General features: G+C 38.5%; 1 protein-coding gene across 1 annotated transcript in view; it reads right to left on the minus strand.

Annotated features, from left to right (window-relative positions):
- Nucleotides 1–22,284, minus strand: part of ttn.2 (titin, tandem duplicate 2) — a 177,628-nt gene that overhangs the window by 87,048 nt on the left and 68,296 nt on the right. The window contains exons 81-106 of the mRNA XM_034286796.1: nucleotides 14,615–15,385; nucleotides 14,076–14,375; nucleotides 13,592–13,909; nucleotides 13,362–13,418; nucleotides 13,163–13,240; nucleotides 12,557–12,592; nucleotides 10,817–12,244; nucleotides 10,259–10,315; nucleotides 9,248–9,643; nucleotides 8,603–8,872; nucleotides 8,222–8,497; nucleotides 7,984–8,123; nucleotides 7,749–7,875; nucleotides 7,356–7,625; nucleotides 6,939–7,205; nucleotides 6,542–6,805; nucleotides 6,304–6,443; nucleotides 5,968–6,094; nucleotides 5,586–5,852; nucleotides 5,198–5,464; nucleotides 4,769–5,035; nucleotides 4,533–4,672; nucleotides 4,271–4,397; nucleotides 3,334–3,476; nucleotides 1,770–1,893; nucleotides 51–317 (exon numbers count right to left, since the gene is read on the minus strand). Coding sequence (XP_034142687.1) covers nucleotides 51–317; nucleotides 1,770–1,893; nucleotides 3,334–3,476; nucleotides 4,271–4,397; nucleotides 4,533–4,672; nucleotides 4,769–5,035; nucleotides 5,198–5,464; nucleotides 5,586–5,852; nucleotides 5,968–6,094; nucleotides 6,304–6,443; nucleotides 6,542–6,805; nucleotides 6,939–7,205; nucleotides 7,356–7,625; nucleotides 7,749–7,875; nucleotides 7,984–8,123; nucleotides 8,222–8,497; nucleotides 8,603–8,872; nucleotides 9,248–9,643; nucleotides 10,259–10,315; nucleotides 10,817–12,244; nucleotides 12,557–12,592; nucleotides 13,163–13,240; nucleotides 13,362–13,418; nucleotides 13,592–13,909; nucleotides 14,076–14,375; nucleotides 14,615–15,385 — 6,924 coding nt within the window. The remainder of the gene's footprint in view (nucleotides 1–50; nucleotides 318–1,769; nucleotides 1,894–3,333; nucleotides 3,477–4,270; nucleotides 4,398–4,532; nucleotides 4,673–4,768; nucleotides 5,036–5,197; nucleotides 5,465–5,585; nucleotides 5,853–5,967; nucleotides 6,095–6,303; nucleotides 6,444–6,541; nucleotides 6,806–6,938; nucleotides 7,206–7,355; nucleotides 7,626–7,748; nucleotides 7,876–7,983; nucleotides 8,124–8,221; nucleotides 8,498–8,602; nucleotides 8,873–9,247; nucleotides 9,644–10,258; nucleotides 10,316–10,816; nucleotides 12,245–12,556; nucleotides 12,593–13,162; nucleotides 13,241–13,361; nucleotides 13,419–13,591; nucleotides 13,910–14,075; nucleotides 14,376–14,614; nucleotides 15,386–22,284) is intronic.

Below are 22,284 nucleotides of genomic sequence, written 5' to 3' on the forward strand. Positions count from 1 at the left end.
CCTTGTCTTAACAAACACGTAAACAAATATTATCAGTGGTCTTAACTTACGTTCAACGTTAAGGAAGCAAGATGTTTTGAATTCAGAGGCATCGCAAGTATATGTTTTAGAATCATCAAGAGTGCAGCCATGAATGATAAGCCTTCTCTTGCAGCCCTCAGCAACAATGTCATATTTCTTAGTTTTGCGGATCTCCTGTGAGTCTTGGAACCACAAGACCTCAGCGTTTTCTCTGGAGACTTCACACTCTAAAATCGCAGTAGCTTCTTCTTCAACTGTCTGGTCTTCCAGAGGCTTTGTAAACTCCACAGGAGGCTCTGTGGGGTTACAGTCACACATTTACTCATTTCACACCTTAGTCAACAAACTTCACATTATTGTTACTGCACCCCCTTTCTCTTTTGCTACAACAGAATAAAATATTTCGACAAACTCAACTTAAAAATCTGTGCTTCTCGTACAGCTCATCTGCATAGAGCGTGTCTCCCATTACTTTGACATTTCCTCAAATTGCATGCAGAAAATAGCACAATTAGCTAAATACCCTGAAGAAAGATGTTGTACCCTGACAAATCATATACAGTATCTCCCAAAAGTGATTACACCCCTCACATTTTTGTAAATATTTGATTATATCTTGTGACAACGCTGAAGAAATTACAGCAAATGTACACTGTTTTACAAGCTGTACACTCACTACTTTACATTGTAGCATTGTGTCATTTCTTCAGTGTTGTCACATGAAAAGATATAATCAAATATTTACAAAATATGTAAGGGGTGTACTCACTTTTGTGAGATACTGTATATGTATATATTTATGTTTTATAACAAATAAAACTTTAAGGCCCAAATCAAGCTGTTCTCTAATAATGAATACATATAATTTCAATGGTTGATCAATTTTATGCACATTTATTTCTGGTTTTGATAGCACAGTAGAACGCTGAATTTGCAACTGGCTTGTAATGCAATAGTGCAGAGAATCATGGCTAGACTCTTTTTGCCACAAGCCAGTTCACTATATTGCTGTTCAATGGCCTATAACACAAACATAGTTTTTTGTGTCAATACCTCATACTTATTTGGTAATGCTGCAAATTTCATTTTATCACATGCGCGCATTTAGTCAGGTCAGTCAGGAATCCCGCAATTGACAGCACCAAGGTAATTATCAAACGTTGCAATGGCTTGCAATGGCGGCTGTCAATGAACAGCAGGCCATGCCCATCACAATGTTTAAAAAGCTGTTTAGATGAGTCAGTGCCACTAGAGTTATTCTCATATTGTACAATCTGTCTCTAGCCCTATCATTGAACTATGTCGCATAACTACTGACATCATGGCAACATAGTCTATATAGAAATTCCCTTATAGTGTTATAAGGGAATTTCACCAAAGTACACACTGAAAAGAAGTCTTACAAGATAGTCTTGGAAAATGACACAACTACTGACATCATGGCAACATAGTCAATATAGAAATTCCCTTATAGTGGTAAATCGATCCTATATGATTTATAATGTAAATATTATTGTGGATCTATTTTTGTTTAACCAAATCAAATTCCCCACTTAGTACCAGCACTGACTGATTAACTAGGGCCTGCAAAGCATAACAAATGTACACATGGAAAGGAAATCAAAATCAGGCCTATGTGTTCATAAAGAGAGCAGTTGGGGGAAAAGATGGTTTATTACAACAGCAGCAAAATACCCTAAACAGCAAAAGCAACCTATCATTCATGTAACACACATATATAAACCCACCATTCACATGTAGTCTGGCGTCAGTTTGGAAATCCTTTGCAGTGAGTTTAACTTCCCCAGCCTCAGAAATCTTGACATCTCTTAGAGTCAAGGTGTGAGTTTTGCCTTCTGCTCGGGTGACCACCTGTTCAAAACAAACAGTTTGATAAATTACAGGGAAGGAGACAGCTATGGAGGGTCAATCTATTTACTTCCCCTTAATGAACATCAACAGCTGGTGACAAGTGACTGAAGGGACCCAGAAGAAACCCTAGCCTCAATTCTAACTCCTGTGGCCACGTAAATCCTTTCCCAAAGCTTGAATGTAGCAATCTGAGTAAGAGGACTTTCTCAGTGCTTTAACTATGTGTTTAGAGAGTTCAGTGTGACATACATTTCCTGAATCTCCCAAATATACCTCTTATGGTACAGCAATTTCATGCAAAATAACTTCCACAGCATAACTTAACCATGAATACAGTACATATGGATATTTACATTTGTTAATTTCAGGCCTTTGAAAAAAATATATAGACTACTTCAGAGGTCCAAATCCTGTTAATTTGTTTTCTACATGAACACTTAAACAACACCTAGTCTGTTTCAGACAATTATATCATGATAATACCACTATGAAGGACAAACAACATATGACACCTCAAAGTACAATATTTTGGACTATTCAGAGACTTTTAATACATAAAAATGATAGCCTAGAAAATATAAGGACATCATATTCTAAACTGGTGGAACAAAGACAGTTACATTAATTATCAAAGTAATCAAATTGTGCAAACACTGTGTATGGCAACACTCAATGATGTTTATTATAACAAATCATCATTAAAAGAGGTGTGCATATATATATTGTATGTGACCCATATTAACTAATTTAGCTGAAAGAAAACCCAAGGTACATAACACTACTTTGAACTTATTTTACACCTAAACCCCACTGGAATACATTTAATAACCATGCAAAATACATTGGTGTGTAAAGACTTAACAGATAATTCAATGCAATGTGAAAGCCAATTTGTATGTGAAATTACTTCAAATGTTTTTAAAATTATAACTGTCAAATAGTTCTTCAAGCCACCTGCCATTGGACACACACTTCAAGCAGTTAAAAATAACTAGAAGAACGCTTGCGGGGCAGAAAAGCCCTCCTGCGTTATCGCAAAAACCCGGATCATATCCCCGACAGGAATCCTGATCCACACAGGCCCATATATGCTGAAAGCATGTTGGTGGAACATGTAATAGAAATACAAAGTTAAAAGTAAATAAAGCAACATGACCATTTGGCTCAAAAATAATTTAAATTAAATTACAATTTGGTGTGAGATTAAGTTAAAGCCAGGAGAAAAGTTTAATTATTTTCAATCATTTGAAGTATTTGGGATTTGAGAAAGGTGATAATCTAGGCACTAAATTCCATGAAAACATTTTTGGCAGCCATATTGAAAAACTGTTATTCATAAGGACATTTAAAAGTCTTGGCATGTTTACATGTTTTGCATGTTATTTGAGGGAGTGTAAGTGTGGTGATAACATAAACATTTAAGATGGCATAAACACTTACTCTCTCACTTGGCTCCAGTTTTGTACCCCCAAGGAACCATTCCACATCGATCCCTTCATATGACAGTTCACATTCGAAGGTGGCCGTCTCCCCAGCAGTAACAGTAACATCGTTGAGAGGCCGCAGTAGGCCGATTACCCGGGCTTTAGATTGAGGAAAAGACATTGTTAGTCACTCCCTAATCCCAAGAGAAACTGGTAAATCCTTAACAGCTAATCCTCATTCTGCGGATCCCATGACGGCCAGCAGCTCTCTTGAGCCCTCGAAACCACCAGGACAACTGCTTGGACTACTGCAGAAGAACTCGTCATTGGGGGGCCCTCCTCATTTGAATACTTAGCTTCCTTCAGATGTATATGGTCAGCAGAAAAACGTTGAAGCCAGGCATGCTGTAGCTCTGCCAATCACTAACTGCCCACTCTAGATAAGGCATGTGGATTCTAAAATAACCACAGTACCTGATTGGCCCTCCCCCTGCCAAACTACCGGCAAGAAAATCTGCCCTTGTCAATCAACATGTGAGAATTTTCCTGTTAAAAAAGAATGCCAGTTACATTACCTAATTATTTTAAATCATGGCTATGATTTTTGTTTCATAATAAGGTTCTCAACCTTTGTAAGCAAGTAGATTACATAAAATGTCTGCAGGAATCTACTATCAAATCTTCCAAATGTGTTTTACGACGGACTTATCACGTTGGCTTTAGTCCTGCCTTGTAAAACAAACATTCAAAGGGGTCTGACTGCACCCTCATCTGACAGCTTGGTGTTTGACTTATTAAACCAACATTTGAGACAATTTATTAATCATGCCCCTGACGGGGCACATTTCCCTAAAAGGTTTTGTTGACTACCCATTGAAGGTGTATATCTTACAGTGTGGCTTTAACATAGCAATCCTATCTCATTGTCAGAGTGTGTTCTAAATCATTCTCACCTTTAACTCTTAGATGAGCACTGGATTTAGCATTGGCAGCTTGGAAGTCAACTTCTCCAGCCTGATCCTTCCGAACATTGTACAGGATCATCACATGCCTTGTACCCTCTTCCTTAATCTCACAGTCCTTGAAAAAGAATACAAAACATTAATTTATAATTGATCTTTATCAAGTGATATTTACCATCTATTTCTCAATCACTAGGAACATTTGCAAGGAATGTCCAAATATCTAGCAATAATGACGTGGTTTCTTTCTTACAGGAGACTGATGAAGGGCCTCTCCCTTGAGTTTCCAGTGACCATGAACATCATCCTCAGAAATCTCGGTCTCAAACTTCGCAATTTCAGTTTCGGTCACTTCTACGCTGTAGAGGGGCTTGACAACCTTAATGTCGCGCTCTTTAGAAGAAACATAAAGACAAGTCCAGTGTATGTGAGACTTAAGAAAATACATGCAGGTGTTCTTTAATGCACAGTAAAAACCCTAAAGACTACCTTCGATGTTGACATTGGCCGTGGTTTTGTCCGATACACAATCACAGGTGTATTCGCCAATGTTCGCTTTCTCCGTCTTCTTTATGATCAGCATACGCCTCTTTCCATCGGCTTTGATGACCACGTTCTTGGAGGTAGTGATCTGCTGGTTACCTTTGAACCATTTCACCTCTGCGTTGGGCTTGCTCAGTTCACAAACCATCACCAGTTCATCCTTCTCTGTGACCGAATAGTCGTGCAGTTTTGTTGTGAAGTAAGGCTTTCCATCTGTAGATAAAAAAAACAAACAGAATGAATTAAGAACAGAATACTACCTTTTAAACAACGGTAACTCACCTATTTTGCCAACAGCTCATTTTCCTTTATGGAATCCTAGATTGGTCGTTATTGAAGGTTTCAAGTGTTTTAATGATATAACGATATACTAACCAAGGACTGTGAGCATGGCCTCTGAGCTTTTGCCCAAGGCCTCTACTTTGATTATGGCTGTGTCATCAATTGACACCTCTTTGAAGGTCAATTTGTGCATCTTGCCATCGTCTGACATGTGCACAACTTTGCTGGGATGCAAACGCACATCGTTCTTGAACCAGACCACCTGGATGTTGTCATGTGAGAGTTCAACATTGAACTCAGCTGTCTCACGCTCCTTGACAGTGACATCCTGAATTGGTTTGACAAACTCAAGGCGAATTCCTAGTAAGACATTCAATTCATAGGAAATTAAATCATCATTGTGAGAAGATCAATTTCAGCCACTTGTAATGAATTGAATCAGGATTTAAACATAAAGCAAATATACATCTCCTTAGATTACCTTGGATAACTAGTTTGCCTGTGGTTCTCTTGTCCTCTGCCTCAAATATATACTTAGCTTCATCATCATATGCAGCCGATTTGACCACCAGAGTGTGTCTTTTTCCCTCATGGACAATATCAAACTTATCATCAGCCGTCAACACATGGGATCCCTTGAGCCAGCTGAAGCTCTTGGGCTCCCTTGAAACCTCACAATCAAATCTGGCCTCATCCTTTTCATACACTAGCACATCACTCAAAGGTGTGATAAATATAATCGGACTCTCTGTAATTAAAAAGGAATAGAAATAATGTGGCATTGTATTGATGCATGCAGTACTACCACCACTTAAAATGTTCGCATTTACATGATCAGATCACCAATCTTTTTTTTATCTCACCTTTCACTTTCAGATTAGCAACACATTTAGCATTAGCAGCTGTAAATCCAATCTCCCCCAACAAGGGGGCTTTGAGGTTGTACAATATAAGTGTATGCTTTGCACCGTCCTCAATTATTTCAACATCCTGTAATGATAGCAAAATTATTGTAAAAAATACTCCACATTTGATGAAGATGAACAGAAAGGTATGGAATGGAATTAGAATTCAAGAGGAATAGAAAGAATGATGAGATCTGTTTTATTATAATAATTTCAAGCCACGTAATGGATATGAATGGAAGGATGAGGAAAGTGAGAAATAAATGTGAGAATAATTTAGTTGATTTAACATACAGGGGATTGAGTAAGGACTTCTCCATTTAGTTTCCACTGGCCGTGGACATCATCTTCAGAGATTTCTACCTCAAAACGCGCTGTTTCGCCATCAAAGACCTCAACGCCATACATTGGGCGAATTATCTTTATATCTCGAGCTGCAATTCAGGATTGAAAACATTACAATTACAAGATAACTGCAAGAATGTTCTCAAAATAAATGTTTGTTGTTTGACAAACATTTGGAATTGCTTACCCTCTATGTTAATATTTGCCATGGTTTTATCAGTTCCGCAATCACATATGTATTGTCCCTTATCTCTGTCCTCCACTTTCTTAATAGACAACATTCTTCGATTTGCTTCAGTCCTTATGGTTACCATTTTAGAGGCCTTAATTTCATTGTCATTATGGTACCACATGACTGGGACATCTTTGCTGAGTTCACAGTCCAGAGTGACTTCATCTTTCTCAACAGCAGTATAATCCTGCAACTTCACTACGAAGTATGCGTCACCCTCTGGAACATGGGAAAGTTATCAGGAGGATAAGTATTTTGCATTTAGGTCTTGAAGCATGACGCAAATCCATGACAAGTATTCCAATCACAATAAAGAAACAAACATCGAATAAAGGAACAAAGTAGGGGTTACCTATCACTGTCAGGTTCGCCATTGAGAGAATTCCTTTAGCCTCTGCCTTAATCTGGCAGATATCATCTAAAGTCAACTCCTTGATTTCTAAGATATGCTTTTTTCCACGGCTATAGATAAGCACAGTTCTGCTCACATGGAGTTTGACATCGTTTTTGTACCATGTCACAGGTACATTCTCATGAGATAGCTCAAGTTCAAACCGAGCAGTATTACCTTCCTTCTCAGTTTGGTCCTGAAGTGGTAATTCAATTTTGAGCCTTATACCTATAGTATGTTAGGTGAGTACATAATGGACTTAGTTAAAAGAAAATTATTCCAACAAGCAAAATAATTACGAATCACAGGGAACAACTTCTGTTTTATGACAACAAATGAAAAACACATCTAGTCTAATAACAATGGTTCCACACTTACCCTCCACAAAGAGTTTAGCAGTTGACTTTTTGCCTGAGGTTTCAATAGTGTAATTTCCCTCATCATCAAACTCACAGTTGTTAATGACCAACAAATGTTTTCTTCCATCATCGATCATTTCATATTTCTTGTCTGATGTACCAATAGTGTCAGAACCCTTAAACCACATGACTTTAGGCACATCCTTATTGATAACACATTCAAAAGTAGCCTGTTTCTTTTCAGGTACAGACACGTCCTTTAAGGGGACAGTGAAGTCCGTTTCCAGTTCTGTGAGGTACGAATAATGGTGTCTTTGTCAATACATGCACAACATCATTGATACGCACACACACCCGCACACACGGACAGACATACATATATACAGGCAGTGCTCTTGGAAAAATTGCTTACCCTTGACTGTAAGTACAGCACTAGTGACAGCATTCAGAGCGGTGTACGACACTTCACCAGATGCTTCAAGTGGAACATTCTTCAGAGTAAGGAAGCGTTTATTGCCCTCCATTGTTATCACACAGGTCTGAAAGTCCAACAGCAAAAAGTTAAACAGACTCTAAAGATTGTACAAACTGTCTTCCTGAATTTTACAGTTAGTGTCTGACAAAATATTTCATTCAAATATTCTTACCGGTGATCTTGTTAAGACCTGCCCTTTATGTTTCCATTCTCCAGGCACATCATCTTCAGATATCTCAGTTTCAAATGTGACATCTTCTTTTTCAACCACCTCCATACTGGAGAGAGGCTTCAAAATCTCAGCTTCACGTTCTGTAGAAGTATAAAAAGTTAATAATAAGCATTCCCTTCATTTAGGTAGCCTTACTGGATTCCACAACATTCAAGATTTCGGTGACTGTGCAACAAACCTGCAAGAGTCAGTTTAGCTGAGTATCTCTGGCCTTCAACCTCCATGGAATATTCTGCAATGTCATCGGGCTGTGCATTCTTAACAGTGAGTGTCAGGACTTTTCCTTCTTTCTTGACTTCAGTCTTGTCGGTGGGATCATTTGTAATCTCTTCGTCCCCTTTGAACCATTTCCAGTTGGGGGTTTCTTTAAAGAGTTCACACTTGAAGGTGGCAGCAGCCTTGGGTTTAACATGCTGATCTCTCAAAGGTTTCACTAACCAGTCTCTGATTATTTCTGTAAAAAAACAAACATGTAATGGATTTTAGTATAAGATCAACATATTGACATATAACTGATATACAATAAGTCAAAGGCTTATTTAGCAATTTCTCTACATACCAATAACTTTGACAGTCGTTTTAGTCCTGATGAGTTCACACTCGCATGCATAGATCCCAGCATCGTCATTTTCTGTGTTCTGGATAGTAATGGCTTGTTGCATTCCAATGACGTTGATGGCCACTTTTCCAGGGATTACTTTAAGGACCTTTCCGTTCTTCATCCAGGTAACTTCTCTCTCTTTGTTTAACTCACAGGTCAGGTACATAGGCTGCCCCTTCAATACTGATGTCTCCTCTTCCAGCTCCTTCACCCATTTTACAGGCAATTCTAAATGGGTTAATATTAGAAATATACAGGTATTTCGATCAACATATGGCCAAAACATTTCTTTACATCAAATATTAAGATGGAATCTAAATGAATAGCAACATGTACAGTAAATCAGTACCATTTAAATGTTACATAAAAGCTGTGTAGATTAAAAATGTATATAAAAATGTAATTATAAGTGTGTAGTTAAAAGGTACACTATTTTTATATAACATAAAACATAACATTAAATAAGGAATCGTTAGTTAAGCTTCATCAAATGTACATGAATTCAAGTCCACTTCTCAGTTAATAAATCCATTGTACAAGATTGCTTAAATAATGAAAAAACTATTCACATTATTATAAATATGTTATGAATATGTGAAATACCTTCTACTATCAGTTTGGCGGTGGTTGTCTTTTCCTTGTTGCCCAGCTTGGCCACACAAGTATATTCACCAGTGTCCACCAGTTGGACGTCAATAATAGCCAGTTTGCGATCTTTGCCATCAGAGGTGAACTTGTGTTTTGGACTCTCTCTCAGGTTGCTGCCATCTTTCATCCATGTAGTTACTGCAGTAGAAGGTGAAACTTCACACTCAAATGTCGCAGAAGCGCCGACGGCGTCACCTTCTTGTAACACAATGTCCTTAAGTGGTTTTGTGAACTTCAGTGGAACTGCTTTGAGCTGGAATCCGAAAGGATTAGCATCTGGTGGTTTGTCACCTCCACCACCGGGTCTTAGTCCTCTACCCCTGCCTTCACCTGGGGATGGGGTTTTGCCTGCTACAATTCAGACAAAGTATACACATAAGATTTTGTAACAAATACATTTTTCTCACTTGCTTTTAAATAGCTTACAGTTTAATGTTAACTTGGCAAGTTACAGTGCTAAATTAGTAAAGCAAATTTTCTAAAATATTGTTTTAATCAAAGAAAGAAAGTTACGCCATTACTAAAATATCTTCTCTCTGGATTGGAGGATGTTATTTCAAATTACACTTTGAGAAAAAGTATTTATAATCTACTGTTAATAGAGAAGAGAGCATACTTATTAGATTCTGTATTTATAGTGAATAGATCATTGGATGTCATTTCTGAATGAAGGCAAGATCAGAATCGTGAAGGCATCTAATGAAACAGGATTTAAGTCTTCAGGACAACAAAGCATTTTCAAGCGAATTATATTACAAGGATGTCAGAGTTCAAAAGGTCTGCATGTTTTTAAAGTCTAAACACTGATTATAGCCAAAACCATTAAAAACGTCTTTCTGTTTGAAAACGAAAGAAGATAATGAACTTGAAAAGGATGAGACAGAAATAAATGTTTAAAGAATCAGTGTACAAATAACGTATCTTTTTACATAGATTGTACAGTAACCAACAGGGGAACAATCTTACCTCGTAGACCTCTGCCTCGACCTCTGCCTTCACCTACTTCTTCTGCTGGCTTCCCATCTGTTTAAGATATATAGAATGACTATAACGGAATATCCAATTGAAATCCCTTGTACATTTTTCCTCAATTGGAGAAATAATTTGGGGAGGTTAACTTCAGAGGTGATGATGGAAATAAATGGATGATTGGAAATGGGTACATAACACACATGTCCAGATTAGATGAAAAACACCAGATGGAATAACAAAACGTATGGACATGAGCTTTTCACATGGATTGACAGACAATACTTTTTCTGAAACACAAAGACAGATATAAACAACACAGAATGATGCCAAGCAACACATAAAACATGAAAACATTAAGGTGGGAATCGATAAAGATGATTTGGGATGGAGTACTTTGTGATGATATGATTGACATAAAGAAACAATACAAAATGATGACAAATATTAACATGTAGAGCGCAAAAATGTTCAGATGGAAGGAGATGGAAATTATTTGGGATGAAAGACCTTTTCTGAGCCATTACTGGTGACTTGCTCCAGCCTTCATCTCACCTCGTCTTAGCATTCCAGGGGTCTCAAGTGCATCACCTTCCTCTCCCCAGTCTTCAGTGGATGCAGGACTGTCACGAGGGACAAGTTCCCATCCCCACTCTTCATTGTCAGATTCCTCCTCAACCTCTGGCTCCTCCTCAAAGACTTCCTCCTCCAGTTGAGTCGAGATCTTCCGTAACTGTACAACTTTAGGGGAAAGCTCTTTAATTGCTGGTACCTTCTTCGGCGGTGTGACATCAGTTTCCTCTTGTGGTGATTTTTTCGGCACCTTTTTGAGGGTAACACTTTCAACTGAGACTTTTGGTGAAACTTCTTTGGGCAGCTTTTTGGTCCGTTCTGCACTGGGCTTTCTTTCCATAACAATTTTTTCTATTTCTTTTGGCTTTGGTTTTTCAACCTTAGGTGAGGGCGTCTTTTTAAGTTCCACCCTTCTTTTAAGTGTATCTTCATGCTTTAAGGGCGTGTCTTTTTCTTTGTCCTCTGGTTCTTTTGGCACATGCTCAACCTTTTTTAGCTGTACTGGACTTTCCACTGGAGGACTCTTTTCCATTTTTTTAATCGGTGTTGTCTTTGGAGGACTGGGCTTTATTTGTGTGATTTTTTCTTCTTTCTTTTCAGGCTTTACTGCTTCATATGTCTCTTTAGGTGATGTTGCAATTGGCTTCAATTTAACTTCTTTCTTCTCTTCCTCTTGTGTTGGAATCCTCTTCGCCTTTATCAGTGGTTTTTCTAAATCCTGGACATCTTCAGAATCTTTGGCCAGTGGTTTTAATTTGATTGCTTGTGGCTCTTCAGTAGGACTATGAACTTTATCAGCTTTCTTATGATCAAAAGGTGCTTTTATGTGTTCGTCTTTTGGGTGTCTCTCACCAATCTTAGCAGCCACAAATTCTTTGACTTTATCCTTGTCCTTCTCTGGTTCAACAGTCCCTACCTTAGCAAATTTTTGGAATGGTTTTAACTTCACAGTTTCCTCTTGTTTTTCATCTGATGGCAATCTAGACACTTTCTTTTTAACTAAACTGGGGTCAGTTGGTGTATCTTCTTTCATGTCCTTGGGAGCTTGCTTTAAAGTAATTATTTCGTCTTCTGTTTCATCTGTGGGAATGGGGGTGCAAAACCATTTGTCCTCCTTTGATTCAGTTTCTTTAGGTGCCTTTTGCTCTGCCTCATAATTTTCAATTATTGGTACTTCACCTTCTTCATACTGTCTTTCTTTAAAATCATGGATTGTATGCTTCATAATTTTTGGAGGTGGTTTCTTTGGCACAGCTGGCATTTCTTCAACTGGGACAGATGGCACTTTCTTCAGTGCAACAATCTCCTGTTCTTGCTCTACGGCTTTGGATATCCTGGTTGTTTTCTTTAAGGTTGGCACCACAAGTGTTTCTTCTTCCTCAAGGTGAATTTTAGCTTTTTGTCGGAGAACTGCAGCAAAGGTTTTACATTGCAAATAACAGCTCACTTAACAAAATAATAACATTGAAAACATCAACACAGATACTCTTCATGCCCTGAGTGTTTAAACATAAAAAATTAGACTAGAAACACTAGGAAATACACAACAAATAAGCACACAACAAAAAAAAAACAAGCATACAGTACAACTCAACTAAACTCAACAAACAAAAATCACAAAAAACATTTAAAGGACTAGAAGGTTGAAAGCTTAAGATATTGCTTCATATGAATGGAATAGTGAAATGTGATTGATAAATAGAGAGAACATAAAAACTATACCTTTCTTGGCTGGTCCAGGTGCCTGTTTGCCTTCACCTAGTAGGGAATTAAGGGAAACATAAGCATTGTTTAGTCTAACAAACAACATTAATGTAACGATTATTAGGATACAAGCCTCACCAGAACATGTAAAGTTAGGACATAGAGATACGATTGAGGGAAGCTGTACAACAAACTTGATTACTATTTATAACACATTGAATCACTTCAATTATCTTAAAAGCAATCAAATCAGTCAAGTAATTTTAACAAAGAGGAAATATATGCCATGCTCACACATTCTTTCATTAATCCATTTTAGAATAAGAGGTTAGAGGTGGCACCTATCTCAATTACATTGTATTACATGCTAATTAAAAATTACACACACACACAGAACAGAAAAGCTTTGTGAAATTAAGAGGAAACATTCTTTGTTGAATGACATTATCTTTAAATGTTTTAGTAAAGTGACTTCAAGAAATTACCAACGCCAAAAATACTGTGGTGTAGGTATGAAGAAAGAATGCTTGGTATTATTTGGAAGGTTATAGAATTCTGAATATTAATAGGATATTAGTTTATCATTATAAGTCCCAATTATTCTGAACTCCATTAGCAGAATACCTGGCTCAATAACTTTTTGTTCTTGCTCTTGAGTGGCTGGCTTTGTCACTTCTGTAGTCTTTTTCTTATCTTGAAGTGCTTCAAAATAATGTTTACGGTTTAAATTTGGCCAAGAAACATTCATTCACGAATGTAATGAATAAAATGTACAAACATAAATGAGAAACATTTAACAGACAAACATCTTTAAGAGAACTACCTTTCTTTGCCAGCAGCTCAGTTGGCTTTTGAGATGTTTCCTTCTCCTTTACTGATACTTAAAATAAAATCATGGTCAAAATTAAGACATTTCATGTTGGGGTAAGCATTAAACCACTGAAGATATCATAAACACACGGATTATATATAATAATCCTTAACACAAAATAAACAGACAGGAGACCAAGAGTTTAAGATAAAACTGTGTTTCAAGTATTGTCCTTATTATACCTTTTTGGGGAGAGACATCTTCACTTGATAAAGAGACCCCTTCAGCAACAGCCTTCTTCTCTGGCTTAGGCTCTGGCTTAAATAATTTCTTCACAAGCGGCTCTGCTGGCTTTGGAAGTTCAGCCACTGCCTTCTCTGGTTTAGGCTCTGACTTAAGATCAGATTTAAACTCTGGCAAAGACACTTTTTTAAGAAGTGGTTCCGCAGGCTTTAGGGATGCCTCCACCTCTTCGGCAAAAAGGGTTTTTGCTGGTTTAGGAACTTTCTTTGCAAGAGACTCAGCAAGCTTCAGAGGTGATTCCTTCTCAGTTACTGGAACTTGAAATAAAATGATATCATGGTAAAAATCAAGATTTTACAGAATGTAGAAAGCATTTAAAATATAAAAACAACACATACAACACACAAAATACAGACACAAGCATCTCATGAAATATTATGATTTTAAGAGTTTGCGAGATTTTCCAAGGTTTCCTTCTTATACCTTTCTTGGTAACATCGTCAGCGATAGCTGTCTTCTCTGGCTTAGTCATTGGCTCAGTCGCTATCTCTGGCTTCATCTCTGGCTTAAACTGTGGTTTTACTACTTGAATATCCAGTGGCTCAGTCGGCATAGGGGCTGATTTTACCACTTCTTCAGCAATCACTTTCTTTGGTTTATACTCCGACGAAGACATTTTTGGAGTTGTTAATTTTATCTCCTGAGCAATAGTTGTTGTTCCTGGCTTAGGCAATTTATTTACAAGAAGCTCTTCAGGTTGTGGAACTGTTTCCTTCTTCTTTGCTAATACATGGAATGAAGTTATACAACAGTTTAAACTATCTAACTACAAATTAGAAGTACCAACATAACATCAAGAGTAAAAAAAGATGTGATCAAAAGAAAACAGAAAAAGAGACACTAAGAAGAATATTACACACACACAAGAATGCAAAACATACAGACAAAACACCGAAAGACAAACATGACTCAAAGAGTTAAGACGTTATATATTTATATTTCATGGATTTCCCTTATTATACCTTTTTCAGGAGCAACACCTTGTATTAAATGAGACACCTCTTCAGAAATAGCCATCTTCTTTGTTTTGGTCTTTGGCTTAGACTCTGGCATCACTACTTTTGTTTCAAGAGACTCAGCAGGCTCCAGGGGTGATATTTCCACCTTCCCAGCAAAACTCGTCTTTTCCAGAGTGGTCATTTTTTTAACAAGAGTCTCAGTAGGCTTTGGAGGTGATTCTTTTACTGATACAGTAGCATCCTTCTTGCTTGGCAAAAGCTCTGGCTTAGCCTTTATCTCTAGTTTATCCTCTGGTTTAGATTTAGGCACTGTTTTACCATCTGTCTTAAGCTCTGGCTCTGCCTCAGGTTCTGGTTTAATGTCTCTCTTAAAATCTGGTCTAGCCTTAGGCTCTAGCCTAACCTCTGCGTTTGGCTCTTGTTTAGATTCTATTGTAGGCTTACGCTCTGGCTTATCATCTGGTTTAGGCTTGGATTTAAGCAAGGGTCCAGCCTCTGGTTTAGTCTCTAGTTTTGGCATAGACTCTGGTTTTGTCCGTTTCATTACAAGGGACTCTACCTTAACTTCTGGCATAGGTTCAGGCTTAACCTCTGGTTTAAATTCAATTGTAGTCACTGTTTCAGGCACTGGCTTTGCCACTTTCTTCACAGGATGATCAGCAGGCTTTGGAGGCTCAGCAACAACAGCTTTCTCTGGCTTATACTCTGTTTTGATATCTGTCTTTGCAAGAGGTTCAACAGAATGTGGAGGTGATTCCTTCTTCTTTGCTGAGACTTGAAATAAAAGAAAACTAAGGTCAAGATCAAGATATTACAGATTGATGTAAAAGTGATGTGATCCAATAGAGAACACAAAAATACATTATCATAAGATTGACTCAAGAGTGACACAAGAGTGACAAATGAGTTGTGGTATTGAACACAAAATAATTCTTTGAAATGGGATGGCAAAAAATGAAATAAAGAGTATTTGATCTTAAAGGATTGCCCTTGTATCTTTTTGGGGAGCAACATCTTTCATTAAAAAAGACACACATTTTCAGCAAAAACCATCTTCTTTGTCGTGTTCTGTGGATTACACACTGGTGTGGCTACTCTAACTGCATGTGGCTCAGCAGGCTGTAGAGGTGATTGTTCCACCTTCTCAACAACACCTCAATTCTCTAGCACAGTCACTTCCTTAACAAGAATCTGAGTGGGATTTTGAGGTAATTTATTCATCCCACCAGTAACATCCTTCTTACATGGTATATGCTCTGGCTTAACTCAGCCTTTAGCTTAAGCTCTGTCTTCTTCTCTAGCTTATTGACAGTTTTAGGATCTAGTTTAAGTTTCTGCTCTTGTTGAGATTCCTTTTGATGCTGTTAAGGATCAATTTAATACCCTATTCTTATTCTATCCTTTATTCTGCAAATTAACTGTAATAAATGGACAGTTTTAGACTAGGCCTGAAATTGCTTTAGTCTGTTCATGGTTGCCACATATAGAAGAAGACCTAGGTCAGCATGCCCTTTTCTTAGAAGTGACTAGGGCCACAACCAAGGCTCCAGGCATCAACCCTATCTTATCAATGGCCCTGTTCATACTAGACTCTGATTTAGAAACATGTATAGCCTCTGGTTTAGGCTTCTAGTTCAGCCACCTATTTAGTCTTTTTTTTACGATGGACTCAGAAGGCTGTGGAGGTGATTCCTTCACCTCTACTTCACTAACAGACTTATTTTTGACCTTCTTCTTAAATTCTGGTTTAGGTTCTAGTTCAGACTTTTTAGGTTCTGACTTTGGCACTTTCTTTACAAGTTGATCAACAGGCTCAGCAACTGTTGCTTTCTCTAATTTAGACTCAAACTCGTGCTTATTTTGCTGACACACTGTCTTTGCAAGTGTGTGGAAGGGATTTCTTCTTCACTGATACTTGGAATAAAATTACACTAAGGTCAAGCTCAAGATAATAGACAATAGTGTATGCATTAAAGCACCAAGAAAATACTAAAGAAAGTGTGATCAAACAAAGAACACAAAAAAGACAAACAGATAAAATCCTACGATTGACACAACAGGGACGGAACAATGACACAGGTGTTGACCAAATAAGAGTATTTGTTGATACGTGATGGCAAAGACAGGAATGAAGAAAATATGTTTTTCAACGATTGTCCTAGTAATACCTTTCTGAAGAGCAACATCTTGAATTAAAACAGAAACCACTTCAACACAAGCCATCTTTGTCTTGGTCTCTGGCTTAGACTCTGATGTTCCTACTGTCCTTGCATGTGACTCAGCAGGCTCTAGAGGTGATTGTTCCACTTTCTCAGTAACACCTGTTTTCTCTAGAGTAGTCCCTTTCTCAACAAGTGTCTCAGCGGTCTTTGCAGGTAATTCTTTCACACATACAGTAACATTCTTCTCATTTGGCATATGCTCAGGCTTCATTTTAGGCTCTGGTTTAGCCTTCAGTTTAGGCTTAATCTCTGTTTTACCCTCTGGCTTAGATTCAGGGTCCACCTTTGGCAAAGCCCCTGTGTTTTGCTCTATGTTATTGCCCATTTTAAGACCTTGTTTAAATTTGGACTCTAGATGAGACTCTGGTTCAGGCTTAAGTTCATTAGATTCTAACTTTGGCACTGGTTTAGCCTCAAGTGTAAACTTAGGCTCTGGCATAACAACTTCAACCGGCTTTGATTTAGGCACTGGCTCAGCCTCTGGTTTAGCCTCTGCTTTAGGGTAAGGCTCTGGCCTTGTTATGTTTTTTACATGAGGCTCAATGGGTAGAGCGGGTAGTGGGGCTGATACTTTCACCCCTACTCCAGTAACAGGCTTCTCTTGCTTAGCCTCTACCTTAATTTCTGGTTTAGGCAGTGGCCTGGACTCTGGCTTGATCTCTGGTTTAGGCTCTGGTTTAAACTCTGGCTCAAACTCTGGCTCAAACTCTGGCTCTATTGAGTCTGTTTTAGCCATGTATTTAGGCTCTTGCTTTGACACTTTCTTTACAAGTTGATCAGCCTGCATTGGAGAGTCAGAAATAGTAGCCTTTTCTAGCTTAGACACAGGCTTGATATCTGGCAGAGATACTTTCTTCACAATTAGTTCAACAGGCTGTGGAGGTGATTCATTCTTCTTTGCTGACGCTTGAAATAGAGGTACACTGAGGTCAGGATCAAGATCATTACAGATTTCTGTAAGTAGTGAACCACCAAGAAAATACCAAACAAACACAAAACACAAAAAATACAAAACATACACACAACAATGTGAGAGCAAAACAACATTGATGGAGAGTGAAAAAAGAGTGTATGTTGACAACATTAGAGGATTTGTTGATATGGGATGGCAAACACCGGAATGAAGAATGTACGTTTTTCAAGGACTCCCCTTGCTATACCTTTTTGAAGAGCAACATCTTTAATTAAAAGAGGCACCTCTTCGGCAATAGCCATCTTCTCTGTCGTGCTCTCTGGCTTTGACCGTTGCGTGTCTAATTTCATTGCAAATGGCTCTGCAGTTTCTAGAGTTGTTTTAGGTTTAACCTCTGGTTTAGGCTCTGACTTAACTTCCAGTTCAGACTTAGGTTCTTGCTTAACATCTGGTTTAGGCTTGAATTTAGGCTTTGGCTCAGCCTCTGGTTTAGGCTCTCGTTTAGCCTCTAGTCCAAGTTCAGGCTCTGACATTCTCTCTTTCTTTACAAGGGGCTTAGAAGGCTGTGGAAGTGAATCTTTCACCCCTCCTTCAGTAAAAACATTCTCTGGCTTAGCCTCTATCTTAACTTTGGGTTTAAGCTTAGGCTGTGTCTTAGACAGTTCCTTTACAAGTTGTTCTGCAGGCTTTGGAGGCTCAGCCACATCAGCCTTCTCTGGTTTGATCTCTTGCTTACTCTCTGGCTGAGACACTTTCTTGCCATGTGGTTCAACAGACTGTGGAGGAGATTCCTTCTTCTTTGCGGATACTTAAAATAGAAGTACACTAATGTCAATATCAAGATTATATTAATTTATGTAAACAGTAAAGCACCAAGAAAATAACAAAGAAAGATGGGATCAGAGAACTCAAAAAACACAAAACATACAACATCAAACAGAATCATACATAGACACAAGAGTGACGCAAGAGTTGATGTTGACCATACAAAAGGATTTGTTGATATGGAATGGCAAACATTGGAGTAAAGAATAATTAGATTAAAAAAACCCTCTGGGAATAGCCTTCTTATTTTGCAAATGCTCTGGCTTAAGCATCCCTTTTGGCCTCTGGTTTAGGCTTAGGTTTTGGCTCTGTTATAAACTCTGGCCAAGACTGTGTCTGTACCTTATATTCTGGTTTAGGCTGTGTCTTATTGTCCATTGTAGGATCTGGTTTATGTTTGTATTCTGGATGAGAATCTGGTTTAGGCTTAACCTCTAGCTCAACCTCTGCTTTAGACTCAGACTTAGGCACAAGTTTAACCTTTAGTGTTGGTTGAAGCTCTGGCTTAACATCTGATTTAGGCTTGGATTTAGGTACTGGCTCATCCTCTGGCTTAGCCGGTAGTTTACTCTCTGCCATTTTCTTTACATGGGACTCAGCAGGCAGTGGAGGTGATTCTTTCACTGAAACATCCATTGCTGGGTTGTTCTCTACCTTATCTTCAAATTGAGGCTCTGATTTAGACTCTAGCTTAGATTCTAGTTTGGACCTTCTTTGCAAGTGGTTCTACAGACTGTGGATTTGACTACATTTTCTTTGCTGACACTTGAAATAAAAGTGCACTAAGGTCAAGATCAGGGTAATACAGCTTGGGGTCAATAGTGCAGCACCAAGAAAATAACAAAGATGAACAGAGAACAGAAAAAAATACACAATGAACAGATGGGAACCATAAGATAACGCAAGAGTGACAAAACGGTTGTAGATAATGACCATTAAAGAGGAATTGTTGATATGGGATGGCAAACACTGGAATGAAGAAAAATTGTTTGTCAAACATTCCCCTTGTTATACCTTTTTGAAGAGAAAAATCTTCTTCAATTAATACAGACACCTCTTCAGTAATAGCCATCTTCTTTGTTTTGGTCTCTGGATAAGACTCTGGTGTCACTACTTTCTTTGCATGAAATTCAGCAGACTCTAGAGGCAATTGTTCCATCTCTTCAGCAACAACTGGCTTCTCTAGCTTAGTCACTTTCTTAATGACTATATCTGTGGGCTTTTCCTTTAAATTAGGCTGTGGTTTAGCCTTAGTCTGAAGTTGACAATGTAGTTTAGGCTTAGGCTCAGTTATAGCATGTGGCTTAGGCTCTGGCTTTGGTTTAGGATCTGTTTTAGAACCTGGCTTACTGCCTGCTGTAGGATCAGATTTTGTTTTAGGCTCTGGGTGAGCCTTTGGTTCAGGCAAAGGATCTAGCATAACACATTGTTCAGGTTTTGACTTAGGCATGGGTATAACCACAAGTCTAGGCTTAGGCTCTGATTTATCATCTGCTTTTAACTTAGATTTTGGCACTGGCTTAGCCTCAGGTTTGGCATCTAGTGTAGGCTTGGTCTTATTTTCAATGGGCTCAGCTGGTTGTGTAGATGATTCCTTTATCTCGACTTCAGTAACATCCTTCTTAGGTTTAGCCTCTACCTTAACTCCTGGCTTTGGCTTAGACTCTGGCTTGGTCTCTGGTTTTGTCCCTGTTTTTGCCTCTAGTGCAGGATCCGGCATACCATCCGGTATATGCTTAGGCTCTATTTCACATTTCGACTCTTGCTCCTCTACAGGCTTAGTCTCTGGTTTAATCTCTGACTCATGATCCGTTTTAGGATCTGGTTTGTATTTGGGCAATGAATGAGCCTCTGGTTCAGGGATCGGCTCTATCATAACTAGCTTTCCCCTTGTCATACACTTTTGAAGAGTAATATCTTTCATTAATTGAGACACCTCTTCAGTAATATCCATCTTCTTTGTTATGATCTCTGGACTGGACCCAGGTGTCAATACATTATTTGCAAGTGACTCAGCAGACTCAAGAGGTGAATGTTCCATCCCTTCAGCAACACCTGGCTTCAGTAGTGAAGTCACTTTCTTAGCAAATTCATCAGTGGGCTCTGTAGGTGAAAGTTTCTCTTCTAAGGTAACAACCTTCTTACTTTGCATAAGCTCTGGCTTTGCCTTTAATTTATGTTCTGGTTTAGTCTTAGTCTCTAGCTGACCATGGAGTTCATGCTTGGGCTCAGTTTCACTCTTTGGTTCAGGCTCTGGCTTTGCCTTTGGTTTAGGTTCAGTTTTACTGCCCATTTTAGGATCCAGTTTGACTTTGGGCTGTGGGTGAAGCTTTGGTTCAGGCAAATGTTCTGTCTTAACATCTCCTTTAGGCTCTGGTTTAGGCAATGGTTTAGCCTCTAGTGTAGGCTCACACACTGGTTTACCATCTGATTTAAACTTAGATTTAATCACTGGCACAACCTCTGGTTTAGCATTTACTTTAGGCTTAGGCTCTGGCATTGTAAGTATCTTTACAAGAGGCTCAGTATGTTGTGGAGGTGATTCTTTCACCCCTACATCAGTAAAATCTTTCTTTGGTTTAGCCTGTACCTTAATTTCTGGCACTGTCTTAGACTCTGGTTTAGACATTGGCTTAGGCTTTGGTTTATCCTTTAGTACAGCCTTTGGTTCTAGTCTACAATCTGGTTTAGGCTTTGTCTTAAATTGTCCCTCTGGTTTAGGCTTAGGCAATGTTTCACTTTTAGGCTCTGGCTCTTCTACAGGCTTAGCATCTGATTTGTAATCCGTTTTAGTACCTGGTTTGAATTTGGGCTCTGGGTAAGCCTCTGATTCAGGCATGGATTCTATCTTAACAAGCATTCTCCTTGTTAAACTTTTTTGAGGAGCCTCATTAATTAATGGAGACTTTGGTTCAGGCAAAGGTTCTAGCTTAACATCTCCTTTAGGCTCTGACTTAGGTATTGGTTTAGCTTCTATTGTATGCTTGATCTCTGGTTTATCATCAGGTTTAAATTTAGATTTAGGCACTGGCTGAATCACTAGTTTTTGCTTCAGCTCAGTCTTTACAAGGGGATCAGGAAATTGTGGAGGTGATTCATTCATCCATACTTCAGTGACATCCTTCTTAGGTTTAGATTGTTCCTTAACTTCTGGCTCTGGCTTAGAATCTGGCTTAGGCTTTGGTTTAGCTCCTGGTTTAGCCTCGTGTGCAGGCTTAGGTTCTGGAATACCATCTGGTTTGGGCTTTTTCTGAAGTTGAACTTCTGGTTTAAGTGTATGCTTTGTTTCAGATTTTGGCGCTGGCTCATCTATAGGCTTGGGCTCTGGTTTAATCTCTAACCTCTCTGGCTCATAATCCATTTTTAGATGTGTTTTGTGTTTGGGATCTGTATGAGTCTCTGGTTCAAGCATTCCCCTTGTTATACACTTTTCTGGCTGTGTTTCATGTTTTGGCTCTTGCTCCTCTACAGGCTTAGTGTCAGGTATAATCTCTGTCTTAACCTCTAGCTCATGATCCATCTTAGGTTCTGGTTGGAGTTTGGGCTCCGGATCAGCCTCTGGTTCAGTCATTTGTTCTAACTTAACAAGCATTCCCCTTGTTTTACATTTTTTATGCTGTGTTTCACGTTTTGGCTCTGGCTCTTCTATAGGCTTAGTATTAGGGATAATATCTATTTTAACCTCTAGCTCGTGATCCATCTTAGGTTTGGGT

Source organism: Esox lucius, chromosome 16 (assembly GCF_011004845.1).
Source record: "Esox lucius isolate fEsoLuc1 chromosome 16, fEsoLuc1.pri, whole genome shotgun sequence".
Classification (NCBI taxonomy): Eukaryota; Metazoa; Chordata; class Actinopteri; order Esociformes; family Esocidae; genus Esox; species Esox lucius.